This window comes from Protopterus annectens, chromosome 9.part0, assembly GCF_019279795.1.
Source record: "Protopterus annectens isolate FY-2018-M chromosome 9.part0, PAN1.0, whole genome shotgun sequence".
In the NCBI taxonomy this organism is placed as follows: domain Eukaryota; kingdom Metazoa; phylum Chordata; order Ceratodontiformes; family Protopteridae; genus Protopterus; species Protopterus annectens.
Genome location: NC_056743.1, coordinates 991,611,149 through 991,635,960, shown reverse-complemented (window position 1 = coordinate 991,635,960; position 24,812 = coordinate 991,611,149). Strand labels below are relative to the sequence as shown.

The following is a 24,812-nucleotide window of genomic DNA, read 5'->3' as shown; positions in this document are numbered from 1 at the left end:
TCTCTTTCATCCTCTCTAAGTACCTGTACAAACTTTGAAAACTTTAAATCTCAGTTACATTCCTACCTTTACTCTAACAGAAAATGCAACTACATTCTCCCCACCTAGTCCTATAATTCTCTCTCCACCTCTAAACCCCTCTTTAGCTATGATTACTAGCCTGTCTTGCTATGATCTATAGGCTACAACACGTGTACATACTGTAAGTATCAAATTTGTACCATGTACCTAAGAATTTACACCTGCTCTAACATGAAATGTAACTGTAAACTGTTCATTAATAATATTGTGTCTGTATCTAAAGGTAACATGTACCTAAGAATAATTGTAAATGGTCTTTTTTTCTATATTGTATCTGTATCTAAGCTTTGTAACATGGAGCTGTTCTCCGCGGGCCTCCACTGAAAACGGGCTCCCTGAGCCCAGTGGACATCCCCGGTCATCAAACTGGAAATAAATAAATGGATTTGGACTAGATTCACAAACTCTGCAGTCTTGTCCTTTGTGCCTTTGGCATTCCTAATTGGGAAGTGTTTTGCCTACCCATCCATCAGTAAACTCTGTTTTGCTCCTTGATTCAGGGAGTTCCAGACCTTTCCCATGGATGTGCAGCAGTAAAAAGGAAACTATTTCATCTGCTTATATTCATCATTGCCTCTGTTGCAGAAGGTCCTGTTTAAAATGAAGCAGGGCAGAGTACTGACCCTAATTGCCATCACCACCACAATACTATTGGTTTTGCTTGCAAGAATTCTGTTCATCTGTCTGTCCTTAGACAGGGAATGAGTATTAAAAAATCTGGCCTAAAGGCCTTGGGAAAATACTTTTACAGTCTTTTCACTTTCATGTTTTTGAAAAATCTACTATATAGTTTCAAGAATTTCAGAATTCCATATGGGCATTTTTGAATATTTAGAGTCTGCTAAAAAGCCTACAACCAGTAAAACACACTTAATGGAATCGAAATATTACTCTTTGTTGGCAGCAGATATTCAGTAAGTTCTTATTTTCCTACGTCTGTGTCACTACAGAAAGTACTCACTTATTCTGAGCTTCTATGTGATGTAAGCAGAACTTACACTTCGGTTTATTAATTAACTTTTCCTTTGGAGTTTTTTTTTTCTATGCAAACTCAGTGTGAGATTCAGTCCCTCCTTGAGGTCTAATTTTCATATTAAAATATTAGTTTACTCCTTTTGCATTTACAACCATCTGTGATTTAGTGGGACAATCTTACTCTTGATAACTGTAATTAAAGCCAGTACTGTGTGAGCTGTTGGCTTCAACTTCATGGAAGCTATTCATTGTGTTTCATAAAAACAGAAAAAGGCTTGTGTTTTTGTGCTCCCCCGGGAACTTGCATGATGGTCTACTCTGCTTTTGCTCAGCTGACCAGTTTGTTCCAGCAGAACAGGAGCTAGGTATTGCCATACTAGGCAAGAGACTTACAAGTCTGTTAATTCCTACCTGGGACCCCCTCCCCAGCCCTCCATTCCACTGCCGTTGTTGAGCATTATGTAGCAAGATGGCTTGCAAGTCTTGTAGAGCACACTGCAAGGTAATACCCTATTCATCCTTGGCAGCAACACAGACCCTGCAGTTGTTGCCACCTGAACAGAAGCATGCCTTAGGATTCTAGTTTCTCCTTGGCTGCATGGTAACCTAAACTCAGATGGCTGATAACTCCTGTGAGTGAGCACATAGTGGTCCAGCTAGGTCACCCATGTGGCAAGACAGAGCCACCTTCTCCACCACAGGATGGTTAAGCCAGCAGTGGATACCCCATCTTCTCTGACCAATTGCTAAAAAACAATATTGTGGGCAAAACTTTAAGTAAACCCTGACTAATTTAGCTCAGGTTATGTATTTACTAGAGTTTACCCTACCTCTGCAAAATGGTGGAGAAAGACTGTTTCATTGTTTTGATATCTTTATGCAGTTAGGGAATTATTTGGAAAAAACTAAACCACTTTGTAAAGTTTTAAATCTGTTGTGAAAGGTTGTAAACTGTTAAGAGTTTACAAATTGGATTAATAAATATATTGTCTGAGTTATCAAAATGATGGTAAGATTTTGACTAGGGATGAAAATGCTTACCTCTTAATACCTCTGGCTTTTTTTTACTGGCCTTAATTCATCCTTTGAAGACATTTCTGTGGTTGTAGCATGAACTTTGGTCTGTACACTCACCCCATTTTATGGAGAAAGAACTCCCTTTTAAAATACTGCATTGAAGAAATCTTAGCTAAAGAGCATCTTCTTCCTTTCATCGTTCTATTTTTCGTGGTAAGATTATCAAATGTGTCTTTATTCCATTGTGTGCATCTATTACAAGAGATACCTCTAGGTAAGAGGAAACTTTATAAAAGGAATTCACCATAATGTTGGCACTTCAGAGGTATCTTTTACAGTAGAGCTTTAGAATTTCCTGACCAGCAGCCTATCTTTCCTTTCAAGAGTATTAACAATATTGCTTATTGGGTGTACTAATTTCTGGAACCCATGCCACATCCCAGGTAATGTAAGGTAATATTTTTTAGGCAGCTGTATAAATGTATGGTGAGATTAGGAAAGAACTGGAAGTGTGTGTAGGTGCCACAGGTTATACATTGACTTCTGGATGCTGTGATAGTGTCAGTAGGTGCTGCAAAGTGGCAGCTAGTAAAAGAAAGAATAACCATATGTGTATTAGTGAGCTCAGCAAAAGGAATAATATTCCAAACTGCATGGGGATGATTAGAGTTACTTGAGCTTGTGGTTCCTGTAGAATGAGAGAGACCATTTGATATTCTCTGGGTCCACAGAGTCCTAAGGAAGAAGAAGGTTGGTTTTGTGAAAGGACTATAACTGCTTGAAGGCTCACCGTTCATGGCAGATGTGGAAGATAACTCGCAGAGAGGAGCATGGAAACTTGGGACTTCTCGCGTGCCAGGTACTAATGCGTCTAGATGAAAGATCTGAAGTTGAATCGGGGAACAGGTGGAGTTGCTGGAGTGCAAGTTGGTGGGTGGGTGACATAGTCTGTGCAGGACTAAATAGGCTATGTAACTTATTGCATTAGTGCCTTTCATATATTTTGTATTGATTGAACTGAACACTTCAGAAGTTGCTGAAGAATGGGCAGCAGAGGCAAAAGGGACAAACTGTAACTATGGCCAGTTATGTTATACATTTCTAAGAAGAGATGGGGAGAGATGTTGGATGATGGTAATTTTTTTCTTTTTAATTAAGAAGGCCAATGGAGAGCCCTGAATACCCAGGCTGTATGGGTCCCCCTAGCTGGAATAACTGGCAGAGGCATTATAATTCACTACAGCTATTATTTGCAGACATTCTGCATGTGGTGAAGCGAACACGTGAAGTTAAAAGTAAGGAAGCTGTAGCTTGTGGACACTTTGGTCCACCAGCTTGGACTCTACATCCATAAATATTGTAGATGAGTGTATGCTAAAGTGATGGGAGGCCCATACCTCTCATCCTCTTAGAACAAGAAATCTGGACAAAACCATAACTAAAAGTGGGACAAAGGCCCAAAAATATGGACAATTTTTAAATATTGCTCTTACAAACTTAGAAAGTTGATAGAATAACAGGTTTTGCATTAGCATGAATTTTCTGAAGGGTGGAAAGTCTGAAACTCAAATGTCTGTCATTATTTTCTAACTTCAGTCTTTAATGATTTGGCAGAAAACCACAATTTTATGAAAAACAGGCCAAAAATATGAGGCAAAAATCTGGACATTCTGCAAAAATGTATACAGTTGAGAGGTATGGATGGAGCACATAGTTCTGTTAGGCGGACATGAAGCATTTTTATTTTCTGTTTTTTTTTTTCCTTGCCTTTTTATGACCTATATTTGTACTAGTATAGGTCTCTCTAACCCCATCTTCTGGGCATGTACACATAGCCAAGAACTGATCCTTTATAGATATGAGCTGAAAGAGTACACTGCAAAGAAATTAGAGCTCATTCTTTAACCAAGTTATTTAAAAAAGGTAAAATGATGTCTTTATAAATATGTAAGAAAATGTAAAACATCACTAGAAAATTTGTAGCAGTGTTTTAGAGAATGGGCTGATACAGATGGCCATTATATATATATATATATATATATATATATATATATATATGTATATGGGATCCGTATGGATCCCCGAACGGCAACATCACCGAAACAGATTCAGCTGGGCATACTTGCACGAAAGTGCTTTTCACCGAAGAAGCACTTTCGTGTAAGTATGCCTGTTGTGGAGATCGCACTACAGTGGGGATAAGGGAAAATATCCTTTTCCCCACTGTAGTGCGACCTCAGAGTGAGAATATTAAAATGGGGGGGGTGTATGTTTATGTATATATATATATGTATTGGGTACTTGTGCAACATGCAGTTTGTAAGGCTAGTGATACTCTGAGATGATGTGAATGACCAAAAGAGTTCATAGCAGCATATAATAATCACAGTTGTGGAACTAGGGATGGGTTATAACAGTGCTAGTACTGAAGAAATGTGTAATTGTTTGCTCTTTGTAAATTCTGTACAGAACTAATAAGTGTATGGTTTGCTGGTTTCTCAATTTTTTGACTTGCAGGTAGCTTGTGGTGATCACTTGGAGAGCACACAGCATGTGCCAGACTTTCTCAGCAGCTGTTCAAATCCATGAGAGGTAGTGAACATCAGTACTCTCAAAAGGCAGTGCTGTGGAATTTCCCTGACCTCTCTTCAGTTTAGTGTACATCTAATTTGCATGTCTTAGTTGCATGTAACTCCTTTGGCTGTCAGCACGCTTCCGTGTAGGTGTAAATATTCCTGGATACAGTTTCCTGTTGCATAACAGTTTTTGCTTGTTCAAACAAGGTATCCTGACTTAGCCACCAGTTTTACAGTCTCTTACACAGTAGAACACCTACCCAGCCAGCTTTACTGTTCAGTTGACTACTACTGGTTTTGTAACGAGTAGAAGAGGGTTTCTCAGCTACTCTGGTGCTCATGCAGATGCTCTTCCTGGCTGTAGCTGTCTTTCTGTTGCATTTCCAAAAAAGATTTTTGTTGAATTGGCTGCTTTAAACTGTCCATGTGCGTACACTGTCTCTACCCTTGTGCTTACATCCTCAAGTCATGGGTAAAAAGAATCTGTGGAAATCTTACCCATTTGCTATCTACATTATGTTTTTCTCAACACCTTAATTTTCATCTGAACTGGTATTCTTTATTTAATATCATTAAAAAGGTCTTTTAATCAGTAAAACATTTAACAAATAGTAGCTTATAGATCCTGGGTACTTCATGCAACCTCTTCAGCAACTTTAGTTGCCTAGTTTTTTGGGTTTGCACCATCGTCTATAAACATGTGCAGCTTTGAACAGTTAGATATTTTGATTCATTGATTGTCACATCTGAAGGTTGTAATTCAAACTCTGTTTCCTTAAACACAACTGCCATCACTAATCCTTAACCTGAGCCAAAGAAGTTGAATACAACTGTGACCAGTAGCTGATAAGTAATTTTATTTGTAGCAGGCTATGACAAGAATATTGTCCAGATTTAAAATGTGGTAATTTGCTGTACTGTTTTTGTTTTTGGAATTTAAAATGGAGATGGACTGTAACAAACAGTGTAAAATAGGATGTTAAGTTGTCTATCTCGCCTTCATTCTTGCTGGTTGGGTTCGGAGGCGATCCTCGGCTCCGACTCTGCCATCTTCTAAAGCTCGAGAGCTATTTACTGGCTTGAGGCCTCTCCATATCCCACAATGCCTAGCGCTAGATCCCCAGTTCTCATTTGCCGCTTCTGCTACGAGGTTGCTTTTGCTGGCTCAGGTCATATTTTTGTCTTTTGATAGGTTTTATATAAAATTGTTTTCATATAAATAATTAGCATTTAGTTCTTATTATAGTAATTTAGTACTTTTTGTCTCTGTGTAGTTTTAGAGCTATCCCATCTCCTTAGAAAACTCGTTTTTACTGTTGAGAGTCCCCCCCCGCTTTTTCTCTCTTCAAGGTAGCCGTTTTAGTTAGAGGCTAACCCTTGTTCTCTAAAATACCTTTTGTAGTGTTTTCAGGTAGACATAGTTGTAGTACTTTACTTTTTATAGTATATATATATATATATATATATATATATATATATATATATATATATATATATTATAGTTATAGTGTGTGTGTGTGTGTGTGTGTTGTTAAGGTGTGGTATACTTGTTACCTACTGTTGTACTGTTGGCCTTTTTTTCCTGTGATTTTTCTTTTTACAGGATGTCCAAAGATGCTAAGGTATCGGAATTCAAGAAGTGTGACTCATGCTGTCAGAAAATGTCTCTGACAGATGGTCACACTTCTTGTGTCTACTGCTTGGGCGCCCTACACCTGCAGGACTCCTGTTCGGTGTGTCAGGCCTTTAGTCCAAGAGTCCTGCAGGAGCGTAGGAATAAGTTAATCCTTAGAGGATTACTAAAACCTGAAGGGTCACCTGCTAAGACTCAGCCAGGGAAACCCTCCAAGCCATCAAAGCCGTCTGCTCCCAGCTCGGAGCCATCGTCGGGTGTGGCGTCTGCTTCGACTTCGGTTCCGGCCGGAACTGAAGTACCTGCCTCTCGAGCCAAAAGTGTTCTAGGTCCCCATCCCTAGAGTCGATTCGCTTGGCTCTGGGGTCACCTCTGTTACAATCGGAGTGAAGTCATCGATCTCACACTTCTCAGTCTTCGAGACTGTTTGACCATGACTTGGAGAGAGTGGTGAGCAGACTTCTGAAATCGCAGGCCCTGGCTAAAATGCTATCCAGCCCCCCTCATCAGGGTTCAGCTCTGCCCGTCTCTACAGTAGTTCCTCCTTCGACTCCCCCCTTGAGTTCGGAGCCGGAGCTGGTTGGGGTTTGGATCGTGGAACCATCGGCGCCGATACCTACCCTTTCGGTTCCTTCGGCTCCGATCACTTCCATGGTGCCATCCTTGGAGGGATCTGGGCGCCGAGACTCCCTCGTCGGTTCCGAGGGGGCGAGTGGCATCGGACCCTTGTCCGACCCCATTCTCCCTCTCGGAGCTTCGGCGCAGGTGAGCTTGGCTCCTACATCGGCCTCGGAGCCATCCTTCTCGGTGCTGGGGAGGGTTCTGGTCTCTTCGGAGCCTGAGCCGCCTTCTCTGCCGGGAAGGGGGTGCCTTCAAGGTCATGAGGAGTGTGCTGGCCCCTCAGTCAGCCCCACGATCGGCCTCTTCGGCTCCTTCCCCATGGTGCCTGCATCTGCATCTGCCCCTCCTCCAGACCCCAAGCGAGGAGAACAAGTGCTCCAGGTCGCCCCAGTGGGCACGTCGTCCTCTTCCGAGGCCTCCCCTGATCATTCAGAGGAGCCCCCTCGAAAGAGGAAATGTAACAGGAAGCATGTTGACTCCCCTGAGTCTGTCACTTCGGATACCGACTTAGAGGATTCGGAAGGGTCCCCCTCTGAAGATGTCTCCGTCTCAGACATCCTTGAGATGCTTAGACAGAGGGGGAACTGGACTACACTTAACCCTTCTGAGGTTGTCGGTATATCTAGACGTGTTTGGTTCTCGTCCCTCCACCTCCTGGGGGTCTCCACCTTACGATCCACTGATGGCAGTGGTGGCTTGAAAGGTGTGATCAGCCCCAGACACAGTGGAACCAACTCCCCGAAGGCCCACGAAATTCATCACAGCACCACAAGACAATTTTTGACAAAGGTTGTCCCTGTTGATGCCATGGTGGTAGCAGCGGCCACGAAAAAGGAGTTGGCTGAGACTTCATCTGTCCATCCCCCTAATAAGGAGTCTAGGACGATGGACAGATACGGGAAGCGGATATTTTCCTCAGCGACCTTTTCCATGCGGTCGCTGAACTATTTCTGCCATTTTACACGCCTTCAAAGGGATCTCCTTAAGGAGCTAGGAGATACCCTTCAAGATCCATCAGCTGCGGGGGCCCAGGATAAGATTACCTCCCAGCTGGCGACTCTTAATTCGATAGTGAACTCCTCCATGTGGCTCATTTCTTATGCGGCCGATGGGGTGAGTAGAGCCGCAGGCACAGGTGTGGCCTTGAGAAGGCACGCTTGGATGCGGTTATGTAACTTTGCGGACCCCTTTAATGTGTCTTTCACCAATACCCTTTTTGATGGTTCTGCTCTTTTTGGACCACAGTTGAAGGATACCATTACCAGGTGTGAGCAGGAAGGCAAGACTCTTTCTTCTGTGGGAGTGCGTTTTTCCACTCCTTCTAGACCATACCACAAAGGTCAGAAAAATTTAAAAATGTGGTTCCGCAAACCCCAGGGAGCCGTGCTTGACACACGTGGTGGATTTCCCTCCAGGGGCAGAGGAGGGAACAACAATAGACGCCGCCCTCAAGGCAGAGGGGGCCCGCAAAATCATGGCAGCAGAGATTCCTTCTCTGATAAACCCTTCCAGCATCCCTGAGGGGCTGCCCGGCTGTCCACCTTCGGAGGCAGTCGGGGGAAGATTATCGCTGTACCCAAAAGCCTGGCAAGACATAACTCAAAGACAGATGGGTACAGTCTATCATATCCGGAGGTTACAGAATTCCCTTCGTTCATACCCCCTTAAGGTCAAACAGATCCCTTCCAGATGTTCCACCAGTCTAAGGGAACAAGCAGTCTAAGAGATCTCAAAACTGCTACAAAAAAGAGCCATCCAACGAGTCCCAGCAGACCAGCAAGAATCCGGAATTTACTCAAGGTTCTTTTGGTACCAAAAAAGACAGGGGACTGGAGACCCATTTTGGATCTCAGCAGACTAAACAGGTCTGTACAAAGAACGAAGTTCCGGATGGTCACGCTTCAGTCCATTCTACCCTTTTTGGGTCAGGACAATTGGATGTGCTCCATAGATCTTCAAGATGTGTACTACCATATCAAAATGGACAGGCGTTCCAGAAGATTCCTCCGCTTCCGGCTGGGAGCCAGTCATTATCTGTTCCGAGCTCTGCCCTTTGGTCTCACCACAGCCCCCAGGGTGTTCACCAAATGTATGGCAGTAGTTACCTCTCACCTGAGACAGCAAGGATTCCAGGTGTTTCCCTATCTAGACGAATGGCTCCTTACTGCTACCACCAGACATCAGCTGCTACGAGCCAGGAACTACACCATCCAAACTTGCTCCAAGCTAGGTATCACAATAAATTTCGAAAAGTCTGCATTGTCGCCTTGTCAGTCTATAACCTTTATAGGCGCAAGTTTAAGTACAAAAGACATGTCAGCGAGACTTCCGTTACACAAAGAATTAGATATTCGCCGACATGTACAGGTGTTATTAGGATGCAAGAAAATTCAGGCCAGATTCGTCCTAAAGACATTGGGCCTCATGGCAGCAGCAATCATACTAGTCCCCCTGGCTTGTTTTCATGTGAGAATTCTTCAGTGGTTGCTTTTCACGCAATGGTCATTTCTACAACTTCCAATGTCTCACATGATTATGATTACACAGACATGCAAAGACCAGCTTGCTTGGTGGATGGTTTCCCCGTCAGTACCCCAGGGCAGACCATTTGTTCTTCCTCTTCCAGTAGCCACAGTGACCACTGATGCCTCCCTGATCGGGTGGGGGGGCACTTTCAGGGCAGAACAGTCCAAGGCACTTGGCAACTCCACGTGTACCGTCTACATATCAATGTCTTGGAGATGAGAGCTGTGCTTTTAGCGTTGCAAACTCTTTAGAACTCTCTTCCCACCGGGACCATTGCAATTCAGACAGACAATATGTCGGTAGTGTGTACATCAACAGGCAGGGCGGAACCAAGTCCTACCCCCTATGTCAAGAAGCACTCAGACTCTGGCAATGGGCGATCTCTTCCCAGCGGTTTCTGATAGCAATGCACATCCCTGGGAAGTCCAAAGTTATAGCGGACAGGCTGAGCAGAGCAATTCTCATGCCTCACGAATGGTCTCTCAATCAGACAGTGGCGAACCAAATCTTCTGCAAATGGGGTCAGCCTTGCTGCGACCTTTTCGCCACCCCCTTCAACAGCAAGTGCAACAGTTTCTTTTCTCTCCTCCCTCTTCCCGGATACCCTCCCAGAGACGCTCTAATCCACGATTGGCCTCAGGGACTTCTTTATGCATTCCCTCCATTTCCCCTGATTCCCAAACTAATACAGAAAGCTACCGCGCTGGGATGCAAGATGACCCTCATTGCCCCCTACTGACCTCGACAAATTTGGTTTCCGTTCCTACATCATCACCTCCTGGAGTAACCCTGGACCCAGTACCAGACCTCCTGATCCATCAGTTGGGCAGACTGCACCAATCCCTGCAGTCTCTCAACCTCACTGCTTGATTGCTCTACTTCCAACCTTAGCCAGGCTTCCGGACATTTCCCAACTGGTGCGTGAAATCATCTTATCTTCGCACAAATCTACTACCAGAAAAACTTTTATGCTACTAAGTGGAAACGTTTCTCTTGCTGGGCAGAGTCTAAAAACATAGATCCCTTTTCAGCCCCGGTCCACCACGTTTTAGATTTCTTAGCGGAACTTTTTCAGTCTGGGTCCTCTTCTGCCACCATTAGAGTTCAGTTAGCCGCAATTTCAAATTTTCATACAGGCCTATCTGAAACTAGTATCATGTCCCATAAACTTTGCAAAGCTTTTCTCAAAGGGACTACTTTGCTCAGGCCCCCAGTAAGAGATCCCCCGCCTCAGTGGGATCTTAATTTGATCTTAGCTTCCCTAATATTGCCCCCCTTTGAACCCGCAGCTTCATGTTCCTTAAAGTTTCTTTCTTGGAAAACCCTCTTTCTTGTGGCAATTACCTCAGCCAGAAGAGTTTCCGAACTCCAGGCCCTTTGTGTTCGCCCTCCTTATTTAGTTTTCCATAATGACAGTGTTTCGCTCAGGACTAATCCCTCCTTCCTTCCTTAGGTACCTTCTGAGAGTAATCTGAATCAGTCCATTGATGATCTGGTCTTCTTCCCAAATTATTCCAACAAAGCTGAACATAAATTACATCAGTTGGATGTTCATAGACAATTACGTTTCTACTTGCATAGGACTAAACAAATTAGAAAATCAGATCAGCTCTTCCTGTCCTATGCTGAAGGTAAACAAGGTCTACCAGTGTCTAAAGTAACTATCTAGGTGGTTGACTTCTATTATTACTTTGATTTATCAATTGAGGAACAAACAGCTCCCTGCTAAACCAAAAGGCCACTCTACTAGGGCTTTAGCTACTTCTGTAGCTTTTCAGGCAAGATTACCAATGGAAGCCATTTGTTCGGCAGCTACATGGGCCACTCCCCATACATTTATTTCTCATTATAAGTTGGATGTGGCCTCTAGGAGCAGAGCTGATTTTGGTTCCAATGTGCTGAAGAGTCTGTTCCGATGAGCCACCCAGGACTGAGGTGCTAGGGACGCTGTCCCAACCAGCAAGAATGAAGGCGAGATAGACAACTTAACATTAAGAAGTTATGTACCTACCATAACATTCCATGTTAGTTGTCTTCTTCTCGCCTTCTTTCTTGCGTCCCACCCTCCGTCCCCCTATCCTAATAGACCGAGAAGAGTTGCCCTCTGAGTTCTTTATAGCTGGCTGGATCTTATCTGGTTTGTTCCCTCAACCTTTTAGCTCTGTAGCTAAACATATGCTGTTAGGACAGGTGTCCTTATATTTGTCTGTAGTTAGGTCTACCAAACGAGATCTGGGGATCTAGCGCCAGGCATTGTGGGATATGGGGAGGCCTCGAGCCAGTAAATAGCTCTCGAGCTTTAGAAGATGGCTGAGTCGGAGCCAAAGATCGGCTCCGAACCCAACCAGCAAGAAAGAAGGCGAGAAGAAGACAACTAACATGGAACATTATGGTAGGTACATAACTTCTTATTTTCTGTTGTCTGCAGGAGTTAGAGTGGGGAATGCGGATCTATATTAAAAACACAAACGCTTACTTACCCGAATACCTAAACGCCGACACACATTTTGCGAACCACAAATACACTGAATGCCCTAAACCGCGAAATTCAAAAACTCGAAATGTCATAGTTGTCCCCTCCCACCGCCCACTACATACTACTACACAGTCTAAATAAACCACATACATACACTAACCAAAACCTTACTTCTAACCCTAAACTAAACCGTACTTCTAACCCTACACTAAATCTTGTATGCACTTAACTTAACCTGCACCCTAACCCAAAGGTCCATAACTATCACACACTTACCTTACGGAGCTATACCGCAGAAGGGCCAACCATGACGATTCGACATTTCGGATTTCGTGCTTCAGGACGATCAGTGTTTTTGCGGCTCGATGAAGACATGTCGGTGTTTAGGTATTCAGGTAAGTAAACGTTCGTTCTTTTAATATAGACCCGGGAATGTCTTATCTGTAAACTACAGGTTAATGTTGGCAGCTCATACTCTTCATCCCTTAATCTGTTTTCGTTGTATGCTTCCTATACACAACTGTGTGACCTACCATTTCACTGTCTCTTTTCCCAAGGTGTCTCACACAGGGGTCGAATTCTTTCCAGAAGATCTTTGCAGGCAGAGTCCTAGCTTGTCCACAGAGTACAGATTCCAAAACTGGCAATGAGCACTGGCATACAGGAAAGAGGTGGCATTTCACAGTGGCTGGACTGCTAACAGGAACAGGTGGTGTACTGATATGGGGATTGCACAAAAACCAGGTAAGGCTAAAATGTGTTTATTTGTACAATAAGCATTTGCTGTGGGCTTTGTGTTTCTGGCTCAGCTGTACACTGAACAAAAGTGTGAAGTTTGTGACTTTTGAGCAAAAAATGCTACTTCTGACAAAAGCAAGTTGCTTTTCAGTGATTTACTCACTAAAGGAGATTAATGTGAAGAATTCAGATTCCCCATTTGAAATGTTAAAGTGGATGGAGACTGGTTATCTTGTTCCTCTTCCAGTGTCTCAAAATTCTCACTAGGAAAGCTAGGGTTGAATCTGTTAAACTGACTGGTTTGCATAATGTCAAAATTAGGCAGACTGAGAAACCCACAGTGTCAGGTGTTTCTCAGACTGAGATGATGAATGTTCCAGAGTCTGGTCCAAGAAAATTATTAATATTTTTACTTCAGTATCTAAACCTAAACAGTGTCAACCACTGTTGCTGTGAACCTAAACTAGGAGATGATGATGAGTCATTATTGGCAAAGTGTAGGGATCTCACAAACTCCTGGCCCTCTGATCTCAAGCAGCCCTAAAACCAGGATAATTTTCCGTGAGGGAAATGACTACATTTTTCTAGCTACACTGCCCATATTTGTTTTTGTCTTGGAGATTGCAGTCCTTGCCTGAGTTTTCTAATCCTCATACAGCACCAGTGGTTACTTTAGTTTGAGACCACTGTAGACAACGATAGATGTCCACTTCTCCCTTTCTAGTTCCTTGGTGACAAGAGGACTCTGTTCCTCACTCCTATCTAGACACAATCTCATCAGTACACCCATTTTGACCCTGGTAGATTCAAGTCTGATGTTTCCACTGCTGGTGCTGACAGTTACTTCAAAGTCAACTGTTTCATTGAAGTCTATAACCTTGACATTGGTTTCCTTGTTGCTGACCATTTCTAGGGAAGAGGTTATCAGTGTTGAGATATGTACCCTGCTTTTGGACACTGATACCCTCTAGATCTTATCAGATTTCGAAGTGTTTGAGCTCTCTCACCCAAAGGAGTCACCTTTGACATCGCTGTTTTGAGTTGACGTTTGGTGCTGAGACCAGAGATTTGAGGCTGACCATCCACATTTTTTGGCACCATTTGGCCTTGACACTGCTGGATCTCTCAACAGGGAGCTTCTTGACATAGTAGTTGGCAAAGATGGAAGCGACTTTTATACACTGCATTTTGTTGACTGATAGTTCCCAAATCCTGCACTCATCTGGCCTCAGGTCCCATATACTTGGTTCTTTGGTTCCACCAGCCTCTCCTCCAAGAGGCGTGGGAGTAGTGGATATCTTCTCCAGTTAGCTTCTCCTTTCTGGACAGTTCCCTTCTGAGCAAGTCAAGGAGGATGATATGCAGGTGGTAGCAAATAAATTCCCCAGTGGAGTCTCCCACACAGGCTGCTGTAAACGGTAACATTAAAGATTACTCGTTGTCTCATCCTGAAGATCCCAACTTATGAGATCAGAGGAGTCTTGGCCAGTCAATCCCCACCTGTCTGTTAAAGGAAATTCTACAGGAGGTTTTCCACTTACTCTGCCTTCTTAAGTGGTTCCCCTGTAGACAGAAATAGTTGTTGTGCCATCCAATGGGCTTGGCAAGACCCTGGTGTGGTAGTCCGTATCATGATGAGACCAGACAAGATGTCTTTCCTTGGATCAGTGTTGCAGTATTCCAGTACTGATGGGTTATCCTGCCCAAGGTAACCTAACGTTCAGCCAGCATACCAAAGCCAAAACCTTTTTGATGCTGTGTTTTATTTATTTATTTATTTTATTTTACATTTGTTGACCGGGATAGTCCTACTGGATACCTGTCCATTTTCAGAGGAGACCCAGGGAGAAAAACTCCATACATACATACACACATACATATAGAAAAATTTACATTAAACAAGTTAAAGCACTGTTACAAATACAATACGTAGGATAAAAGTTATTCATTCTGTCATATATAAATCTGATTTGCTATAGAGTAACAAATTAGTAAGCAGTGTAGGGATGGCCAAAAGACATCTTTAGTACATGTTTATATTGCCAGAGTTAGTCAGGATTAGAGCACGGACACAGACATTGCCTTTTAAAGTACTGTTTTAGATTTTTTTTTTTTAAATTGGGTTAGAATGGGTTTTGAAGTAAGCTGTATACTTCTGGTGTATGACCACAGCCTATGGTCGTAGGGGTGCATAAGCAGATGTATGAGCATAAGATCCTCAGACAGTCTTTTCACCTGTTTAAATGCAGGATCACCACTCCCATCAGTCTGTTAACCACATTATTGCTGCTGCTATCATTGCCTACACTTATGTAGGTAAGTGCCAGTTCAGGGAACCTTCTTTATTTATTGTCTTGTATGTCAGCAGAGAGATAAGTGTGATTGTGGTAGGTAGATACCTTATAACAACCTACACTTCTGTGTCTGTTTTGTTTATGGGCTAAACACAGTTACATAAAATGCAGTATTTGCTAATCTTTCTTCCCAAAAAAACCTTCAGAGAACCAACATCTGAAGCACCTCAAGCAACCAAGATGATGGATCCCTCAGCCTTAGATGTCTCATTTGCCACCCAAAGAAGATAAAAAATATCTAGACCTGAATCCCAGTCTGATTTGGATGTTTCTGCTGATGTGCCTTGTCCAACGAGACCAAGCCTGCCTGGATGGTAGAGGAGGAGTAACCTAGGGTGATAATTTCGAAGTGACCACAGGGCACACCTCAAATCCATATTAGGGAAGAGATGCCTGACACTTTAATCGAGGTCCATCAGGGTTCTGAACCATCACATTGTGTTAAGGCAGATGTCACACCTAAGAAAAGAAAAAGAAAAACAGGCATAGTTCTCCTATTGTGAAATCTCAGGAAAAGGAAAGGTTTGTATAAGGCCATTTTCTCTCTGAAACCTCTCTCCTTCCACTCCATTCACTGCTTTGAGGATTCTTTAACTTATCTCAAATACATTCTCTTGAACAACTTGCTTCAGATGATGATGATGGCAATGGTGACGACAACTTGTCCACTGAGAAGAGATTTCCTTTAGGAAGATTATTGCCGGGATGATGTAGTATTTTGAATGGGAATGTAGATGAGTCATTCATGTGCAGAAAAGATACTATGACTTGTTTGAGGTGGGGAGCTCCAAAAGCAGTGCTTGGATGCCTTTACATCCTGTAGTGGACTCTTGTGTTTTTTCTATCCCCTTAATTAGCTGCTGGTGAAAGCTTGGTAGGCTTGTGTGTGGCCATGGACAGGTATAGTAAAAGGATTTTCACCTTTGCCACCGTGGCCTTTAGGGACCTAAATTTATCAGACTTTGGTGATAAAAATACCTTTTGTCCATTCTAGGGAAATTAAAAATGTGGCTAATTGGGAGGATTCTGAATAAAAGCAGCAGGTGGCACCTATGCCCAGTCAAGCTACACAGGTAGCCAGATATACTGTAAAACACAGCTATGGTGCTGCAAAGGCCACCTTCAGGGCTGCAGCCACTGGCTGTGTCATCCACAGATTTGCGTGGCTTCACCTCTGGTTCCTAGCAGTGCATATCAAATCCAAGCTTTTGAACACCCTCCCACCCTTGGACTTTTTGTTTGGCCCTTCTGCAGCTGAGATTTTCAAAATTCTTCAGGAGAAGGGTAAAATAATGCAAGATTTTAAACAGATTTTTCTCACTTCTTTCCCCAGATATCAAAGGAATCATCCTTTCAGTTCCACTTCCTTTGTCTGTTGAGTTAAGAGCCCATTCAGAAGGGCAAGAAACAGCCCTGGAAGGTATCTTAGTAATATACCAGAGTCTGTGTTCTGGAAAAAGGTGATTTTCTGTAGTCCTATCTCCCTTCATTCTTACATATGGGTTCGGAGCTGATCATCGGCTCCAACTCAGCCTATTACAAAGCTCAAAGTCTTCTAGTTGGCTCATGGCTAGGTAGGTATCCCATCGTGCACCAGTACAATCCCCAGATCTCGTTTGCCGCGTCTACGTGTTCAGATGTGCTTCTTGCTTGGCCATGGTTAAGTTTAATATTTTTCTATTATTATTGTATTACCGCTTAACTTTAGGATTTATATGGTTATAGATCGTGTATTAGAGTTAAAGTAGTTTTTCAATCGTGTTGAAGTGTTTCCTCACTTTAAATTACTTAATTGTTGAGAACTGGTTGGCCTTGTTTTCATTTGGCATTCTCTGTGCCAGTCTGTTCTAATTAATGGCACGTTTGTGCTTATTTTGTTATTTTTTGTGTGCAGTGTTGTTCTTATTAGAGAGTTTAGAATTTAGACAGTTTCTTCCTTAGATAATAGTGTTTCAGCGTAACGTGCGCACTTACGCTTCCTTTGCTGTTTTTCGTTTGCAGTGTGTCGTACTATTAGAGAGTTTACAATTTAAATACTTAGTTACTTAGATATTTAGCATTTCAGTTTGTGCGCAGAGTCCTTGGTATTTCCGACCCTTTTTGCCTCTACGACTGTGTTTGAGCGTAGATTCTTTCGAGATAGTTTTGATATTCAATTCTTTAAATTTGTGTGTGTGTAGTCTAGCTGATAGTTTTCCGATCTTATACTTTCTACCTAGGTCAGTTTAAGTTAGAGGACCTAGTTCTGTGTTTTTCTCTCTTCCCAGGGCTAGACCAGTTTGAGTTAGAGGACCTAGTCCTCACGGTTAGTGTGTGCTTGTGTGGTAAGGGCTAGGCCCGTTTGTGTTAGAGGACCTAGTCCTCATTGTGCTTGTGTGTTTCTGCTTCACCAGTTATGTGTAAAGAGGCAAAAGATCATAAACCTTCGGGTTTTAAAAAATGTGTAAAGTGCTCCCAGAAGATGTCAATTACAGATGGCCATAGTAATTGTGTTTATTGCCTTGGAGCCATTCATCTGCCTGAGTGATTCCACTATCCAACTTTATGCCCAGTTGGGGATCACTATAAATTGGGAAAAGTCTGCCTTATCGCCCTCTCGATTTGTGACTTTTATAGGTGCAGAAATAGACACAGTCGCCATGTTAGCTTGTCTTCCTGCAGAAAGAGCACAGAACCTCATACAAGTTCTTCATTTACTTCCCCTTCAAAAAGTCAAGGCAAAGACAGTGCTGTGAAACTCTTAGGGACCATGGCCTCCACCGTAATGCTAGTCCTTCTTGCCAGATTACATAAGCGAATTCTTCAATGGCTTCTATCGTCTCTGTGGTCCTTTCAACAACTGCCTTTATCCCACCACATCCTCTTAACAGAATCTTGCAAAAAAGGGCCTCCGTTGGTGGATCCAACCCGACCAACTAACAGGCACTCCATTCCTTCCTCACCAACCCGTTGCTACTGTGACCATGGATGCCTCACAGATAGGGTGGGGGGGGGGCATTGTCTAGGCAGGACTGTCCAAGGCACATGGCATGTCCTAGAGATGAGGACGGTGCTTCTAGTGTTGCAAGCACGTGGCGACCTTCTTCCTCTTGGGACGATAGCGATCCAGTCAGACAACATGTCCGTGGTATGGTATCTCAACAAGCAAGGCAGAAGCAGATCTTTACCCCCTTTGTTGGGAGGCGATTCATGTTTGGAAGTGGGCGATATCCTCCCAGAGCTTTCTAGTGGCAAAGCACATCCCAGGGACAACCAACATGATAGCCGACAAACTCAGCCAGGCAATCTTGATGCCTCGCAAGTGGTCTCTGAAGCAGGAAATTGCAGAACAGATCTTTCACAAACGGAGACAGCCTTGCTGCGATCTTTTCGCCAGTCCGATCATCTACAAATGCAGCAACTGCTTTTCCCTTATCTCCCCCCCCCCAGGGAGTCACGATTGGCCACTGGGTCTCCTTTATGCCCTCCCCCCTTTCCTTTCCTATCCAAGGTGATTCAGAAAGCGAAACTGTTGGGAAGCAAATTGATCCTCATCGTTCCTTACTGGCCTCGTCAGATTTGGTTCCCCTTTCTCGGGCCTCATCTGCTGGATGATCCACGGACTCTGGACCCAGTGCCAGATCTCTTGACACACATGTCAGGCTGTCTTCACCCCAGCCTCCACACCCTCAACTTGACAGCGTGGCTGCTCCAATTCCATGCCTAGTCAGGCTTCATGATTTTTCTCCCGCTGTGACCCACATTCTCACTTCTTCACATAAACCATCCACTAGAAAGTTATACACCAGCAAATGGAGAAGGTTTTCTATCTGGGCTGAAGAAAGAAATGTTGACCAATACACCGCATCCATTCCAGTGGTTTTAGAATTTTTGTCTGAACTATTTCACCAGGGATCTGCTGCTGCCACAATTAGGGTTCAGTTGGCAGCGATATCTAATTTTCATTTGGGTCAACATGAGTCTAACCTGATGTCACACAAATTGTGTAAAACTTTCGTTAAAGGTGCTACTTTGCTGAGATCTCCCTTTCAGAAACTGGTAGCTTCTTGAGATCTAAACTTCATCCTGTCCAAAATAACTTCTCCACCCTTTGAACCTGCTCATTCGTGCCCGTTGAAGTTTCTGTCTTGGAAGATTTTGTTCCTAGTAGCCATCACATCTGCTAGACGAGTATCAGAAGTACAAGCACTGTCTATCAAGCCCCTTTATTTGATTTTCCACAAAGATAGAGTCTCTCTTCGCACAAATCCATCTTTTATCCCTAAAATATGATCTCATAATAGTTTGAACCAGATTATAGAGCTGCCGGTCTTTTTCCCTAACCATTCCAGTGCAGCAGAATACAGATTTCATCAGTTTGACGTTCACAGACAGTTACGATTCTATCTGCACAGAACTAAGGAACTCAGGAAGTCAGACCAATTGTTTGTATCATTCTCCAACTCCAGATTAGGTATCCCAGTCTCCAAAGTGACCTTTTCAAATTGGATTTCGAGCTGTATCTCCTTCATTTATTCTTCTAATGGGAAGCCTTTACCATTCAAAATTAAGGCTTATTCTACACGATCCCAGTCTACATCTGCAGCCTTCCAAGCCAGAGTTCCAATTGATAATATATGAGTAGCAGCAACCTGGGCTACCCCTCACACCTTTATTACTCATTACAAATTGGACCTGACCGCTAGGGGTAGAACCTCCTTTGGTTCCACAGTACTCAGGAGTATTTTTCCGTGAGCCACCCAAGAATAAGGTGCTAGGGACGCTGTCCCATATGCAAGAATGAAAGTGAGATAGGACTACAAAGCATAAAGAAGTTATGTACTCACCATAATGTTCCATGTTTGTAGTCCATTTTGCCCTTCATTCTTAAACCCACCTCCTACCCCCGTCCTGGAATGATCTGGAGGATCATTTTTCCATAATAGGTGGAGACCTTTCATTATTATTCTTTCTGGATAGCTTTAGTTCTGTCTTTCTATAGTTTAGCAGCAAACAAGATCTGGGGATTGTACTGGTGTACGATGGGATACCTACCTAGCCACGAGCCAACTAGAAGAGTTTGAGCTTTGTAATAGGCATATGTAAGAATGAAGGGCAAGATGGTCTACAAACATGGAAAGTTAAGGTGAGTACATAACTTTTTTTTTTTTTTTTTTCCAGATTTAATCAGCCTCAGTCTGACTTTTTCAGTGCCCCTGGTCCAAAAAACTAAGTGCGTCCCTCACAGCTTGGCATTTCATTATTACAGATGGATGGGTGTTATTTATTATCCAACATGGTTGGAGGTAATTCCCATCATCCAGGAGATTTCCTCCACCCAGTTAGGCCACTCTCATTCCATTCCTTGTGCAGGATCTTCTCTCCCAGGGAACCATAGATCCTGTTCCAACTTCTAGTTCTGGAAAAGTTTTTTATTCAAGACTCTTCTTGGTCCCCAGGAAGGAAGCCACTTGGAGGTTGCTGTTGGTTTAGTGCCCTGTGATGATGATCCAAGTCCAGCCATGTGGTGGGAGGATCCCTGCAAAAATCCTGCTGGGTGGTTGCTGCAGTGGGGATTCTCCTGGACTTCCAGATGCTTCTGTTTTGCAATTCTTTTTCGTTTGATTACTAGGTTCCACAGCAGGAATTAGCTGTCCCAGGTTGCTCAGTTGTGGTATAATTTTTGTAGTTATTCAAGTCACAGTCTCCCTTTTTAAGATTTTTCTGAAACCCCACCAAATTACTAGGGGAATGTGACATAACATCAAGACAGCACTGCATTATTCAGAAGAGTAACTACAACACAAGCTACCAGGGCAGGACCCCCAAATGTCACTACCCACAGCCACCATGGAGTAGGATCTGGAAAAAGAGATGTGAATGATCTGCAAAGACACAAGTTGGGTGAAATATTCCAATAACAGGCTGAAGTCTGGAACCACTTAGTGAAATCCCTGTCTAAGATGGAATTAAAAGTACTGGAGAAGGACATGACTTTCTTCCTACAAAACGGCAGCAACCTGGTAGAAAACCAATGACATGTGACCTGAAACTTCACACAGAAGATTAACCTAAAAGTCTTCTTTAATGACAGAAATCAAAGGGGATTAAACCCCAACCAAGCTCCTGCTAGAAAATGGAAAACCCTAGTGACTTTTGCCCACTCATCCACCCTGCTTGTCAGAGCCTTTGAAGCTAAATATGAGGCTGGCATCAGAAATGCCCTGAACAAAAAGGTAAAAGTTTTGCAGTCGTAAAGGTAAATTACAAGCACTCCTTAACCTTAGTAAAGATACTGGTAGAAGGTTAATAAAAGAGGACAAGAGATGGGGGATTCTTACCACTGATACCAATGTATATAACAGCAAATTTGAAGGACTGTTTAATAGTGAAATGTTTTACAGAGAAGCTGAATGCTGCACAATTTAAAGTACATAGGATATACAGGAAACCCTTAGACTGTTGCATGAAAATGAGCTTATAAACAGCAAACACACTGGCTTTCTGCTTAGACCCACCCGCAAATTCCCATTTTCATTCAGATCCCCAAGCCCCACAAGATCTTGGTGAACCCCTTCAGGCCAGTTGTAGCTGGAAGTGGTTCAGTTACAGAACCTGTCTCAATGTGTTTGGAAGTGTTGATAAAACCCCTAGCAGCAAGGTCCAAATCCTTTGTAATGGATGAAGTTGACTGACCCCTGACTTGTTACCATAGATGTTGAAGCCTCATGTACCATTACACAGACCCCCAAGCAGAGAACAAAAAACAGAGCATGGCAATTACATTTTCAGGAGGCCACAAAATTGTTCAGAGAATAATTAAGGAAAACTAGGTGATCATGGATTTCAAGCTCTTAGCAAAGATCCTTGAGCCTGGCCCCAGTTTCACATTCAAAAAAGGACTTTTTAGAATCAAAGTACAAAGGAGACTTGATAGAGTCAGGGGGTACATTTCCCTGTGGCCCTTCCAACTGCACATATTGCAAAAACATGAACTGCTCTTTTCACTTCCTGTGTCCCAGCACAGGCAGTACATTCATCAACATGACTAAGGGGAAGTATAATACCGAAAGAGTTGCCTACATGGCACAGTGTGCGAAATGTAAATGGTGGTAAAAATCATCAGCAGTCTGAAAAAATCATCTGTCAGGTATACAAATCAAGATATCCTAGAATTCGCTTGCCAAACAGACTGGATTTTGCAGGGTACTGGGACTTCATCTTTCACATCTTGGACACTGTGCCTTTCATACCTCTGAAGGGCAAAAAAAAGCTTTACTACAAAGAAACAGGAGTTGAATGGAAGATCAGGTTAAACACCTGTAAATTTCCTGGCCTGAATGTCAGCAGCTCTATCAGTGTTTTACAGTTTAGAAATCTAAACTACAGCCTTTTTTACTGATTATATTCCAAGGGCTCCAAGAACTTCATAAAGTGCCTGATTTCTTTGAACAGTTTAATATTTTGTAGAAGGAAAGGATTAATGACCATTTTTCAGAGATAAGAGAAATGAAAACAAATGTTTTACTTAAACATATAATGGATAAGTGAATGAACATCACTTTAAATTTGCTGTATTAAAAATATTTTTGAGAATGTAAGGGGAGGAGATTTGATAACCAAAACTGAAGCAGCTAAATGCTGATGGATAAATAGGTTTAGAGCTGATCGACCTGATCTCAATGGTCAGTGTACTATTAAACCTTTTTAAAGCTACACTCTTTAAGATAATGAATGTGTTTGGTCATGTGACTTAGAATTTATTTATATCACATGTATTTTATCTGATGAAACACTTTTATGTGTGAAAGCTGTTAGAGCTAGTACTGTATGATTAAAGTTATACAAATGTTTTAATCTTGAGCTACCTTGGTTTGTTCTTGGAGCCATAGTTTGACTGCAGGTGTGATACACTATGGTCCTGACATTGATAATTAAAAGTGATTGTTATTGGTCACCTACAGATATTATTCAAATCAAGCTGAACTTAACACACCTATCACCCTTGACTGTAATTGGATAGTTTAAGATTATTTCTTATTGGGCACCTACAGCTGTTATTCAAGTCAAGCTGCAACCATGCACCTCCTTAATGATAATGACATTTCTAAGCCTGTTTTGTTTTCTTTTAAATAAGGAGTACCTCTAGAAATAGTCTTATTTTCATACAATCTAGGCAGGATCTCTCAGCTGTTGTTGCAGTCAATTTCTGTTTGAGTTTTAGTCCTGAACTTTCACTAGAAGGGTGTTTAATTTGGATTTCTAGTACTGGTTTCCTTGGACATTTTGGACATTTGTCTGTGTTTTTCTAATCCACAAAACAAGGGAGAAAACTTCTCAGTTCCCTGGATGTACACAGGCAGTTAAGATTCTACTTGTACAGGACAAAAACTTTCAGGAAAACCGAGTAGATTTTAGTCTCCTTTCGAGGGGGGGGGGGGTTGGACAACCCTGTCTCCAAACAGACCACCTCCAACTGGATTTCAAATTTATTTTACTTTGTTTACTCCTTGTATGGCAAATCTTTGTACTCAGCTGTGAAGGCGCAATCCGCCAGAGAGGTCTCCTCATCTGCAGCCTTCCTCAAAGACATTGACTCCAGATCTGTCCTGGAAATGGCCACCTGGTCATCAGTTCACACTTTTACTAGATACAACAGAGTAGATGCCGTTTCCAAATCTAGCTTGCTGTTTGCGAGATCTATCCTTGTAGGACTGGTAGACAGCTCCCTGTTTCAAACCTATCCACCCTTAATCTGTAGCCGTGGGAATCACCCATCAGTACTGGAATATTGCAAAAGTGGTCCAAGGAAAGACATAGTACCATTGTGCAAGATCTTACCATGATAGTAGATGACCAGTTGATCACTGTTGCAGTATTGCATCCCTGTTTTTAACACCCATTCGCTGTCATTATTCTATGCTTGGTAATCTTTCTCTACGTTTATGGATCAAGGGGGAAACGGTTTGTTTTTTTCTCACTTCTAAGCTGGACTACTACTATATCTGTATTCAAGCTCCTCCTGGCTAAATAGTTTGAGGATTTTCCACTCATCTGTCCTCTTAGGTACCCCTAAACCTGCATGCTGGAGTCATACACTTGGACATATGGTGCATCAGGAAGGTTTTGCCTTTGGCTCGATGACTAAACAACAGGTTACCTCAGGCAGGATAACCCATCAGTATTGGAGTACTGCTGCAGTAATCAGCAGGGCATCTGTTGTTATTGTAAGTTTTTACACAACTGTATTCTCTTTCAATCTCCCAAAAAATGTGATTTTTGGACAAAGACTCTAGTGGCTGATTCCATTGTGCCTTCAATATCCCTAAAAAGGGGACCTGCAGATAAGTCTTCATTGGTCCACCCAGAGACAAACAACTTAGAGCACTGGACCCCTTAAGGAAAGCATCTTTATGCATCCAGTACCTTTTCAATTATTGTGCTGAACTGTATGACTAGTATTGTCATATTTCAAGATGGAGTCTGTGATGATGTTTCCCTTCTTGTGGGAGTTTCCTCTCGTCATCCAGCAGGCTTGGAAGGAGGTAGTAGTAGTAGTTCCTCTGGCTTTGGAAAGATTAGATGCAGTAGTGAAGACTCTGGATGTTCCTCATAAGGATCGTTACTGAGGTAGCCTAAGCTGTGTGGGTTATATCATGCCAAGGATATAACGGATGGCTAGCTTCCAAAGCTTTTGGGGCACATTCCACACACTGAAACCAAGCCCTTCAGACATTTCCTGACACCGAAGAGAGCTCTCTTCTGCAGGCTTTCAAGGATCAATGGTCAACTAACAATGTTTCATTGCTGGGCAGGTAAGATCCCTTAAGGGAGAG

The 24,812-nt window shown here is 42.7% G+C and overlaps 1 protein-coding gene across 6 annotated transcripts in view; it reads left to right on the top strand.

The window, feature by feature from the left end:
* SUOX (sulfite oxidase) overlaps positions 1-24,812 on the top strand; it is a 308,330-nt gene that overhangs the window by 266,926 nt on the left and 16,592 nt on the right. For all 6 annotated transcript variants that reach the window (XM_044083752.1, XM_044083756.1, XM_044083755.1 and 3 more), the window contains one exon: positions 12,463-12,649. In XM_044083752.1, the coding sequence (XP_043939687.1) occupies positions 12,463-12,649 (187 nt within the window). The remainder of the gene's footprint in view (positions 1-12,462; positions 12,650-24,812) is intronic.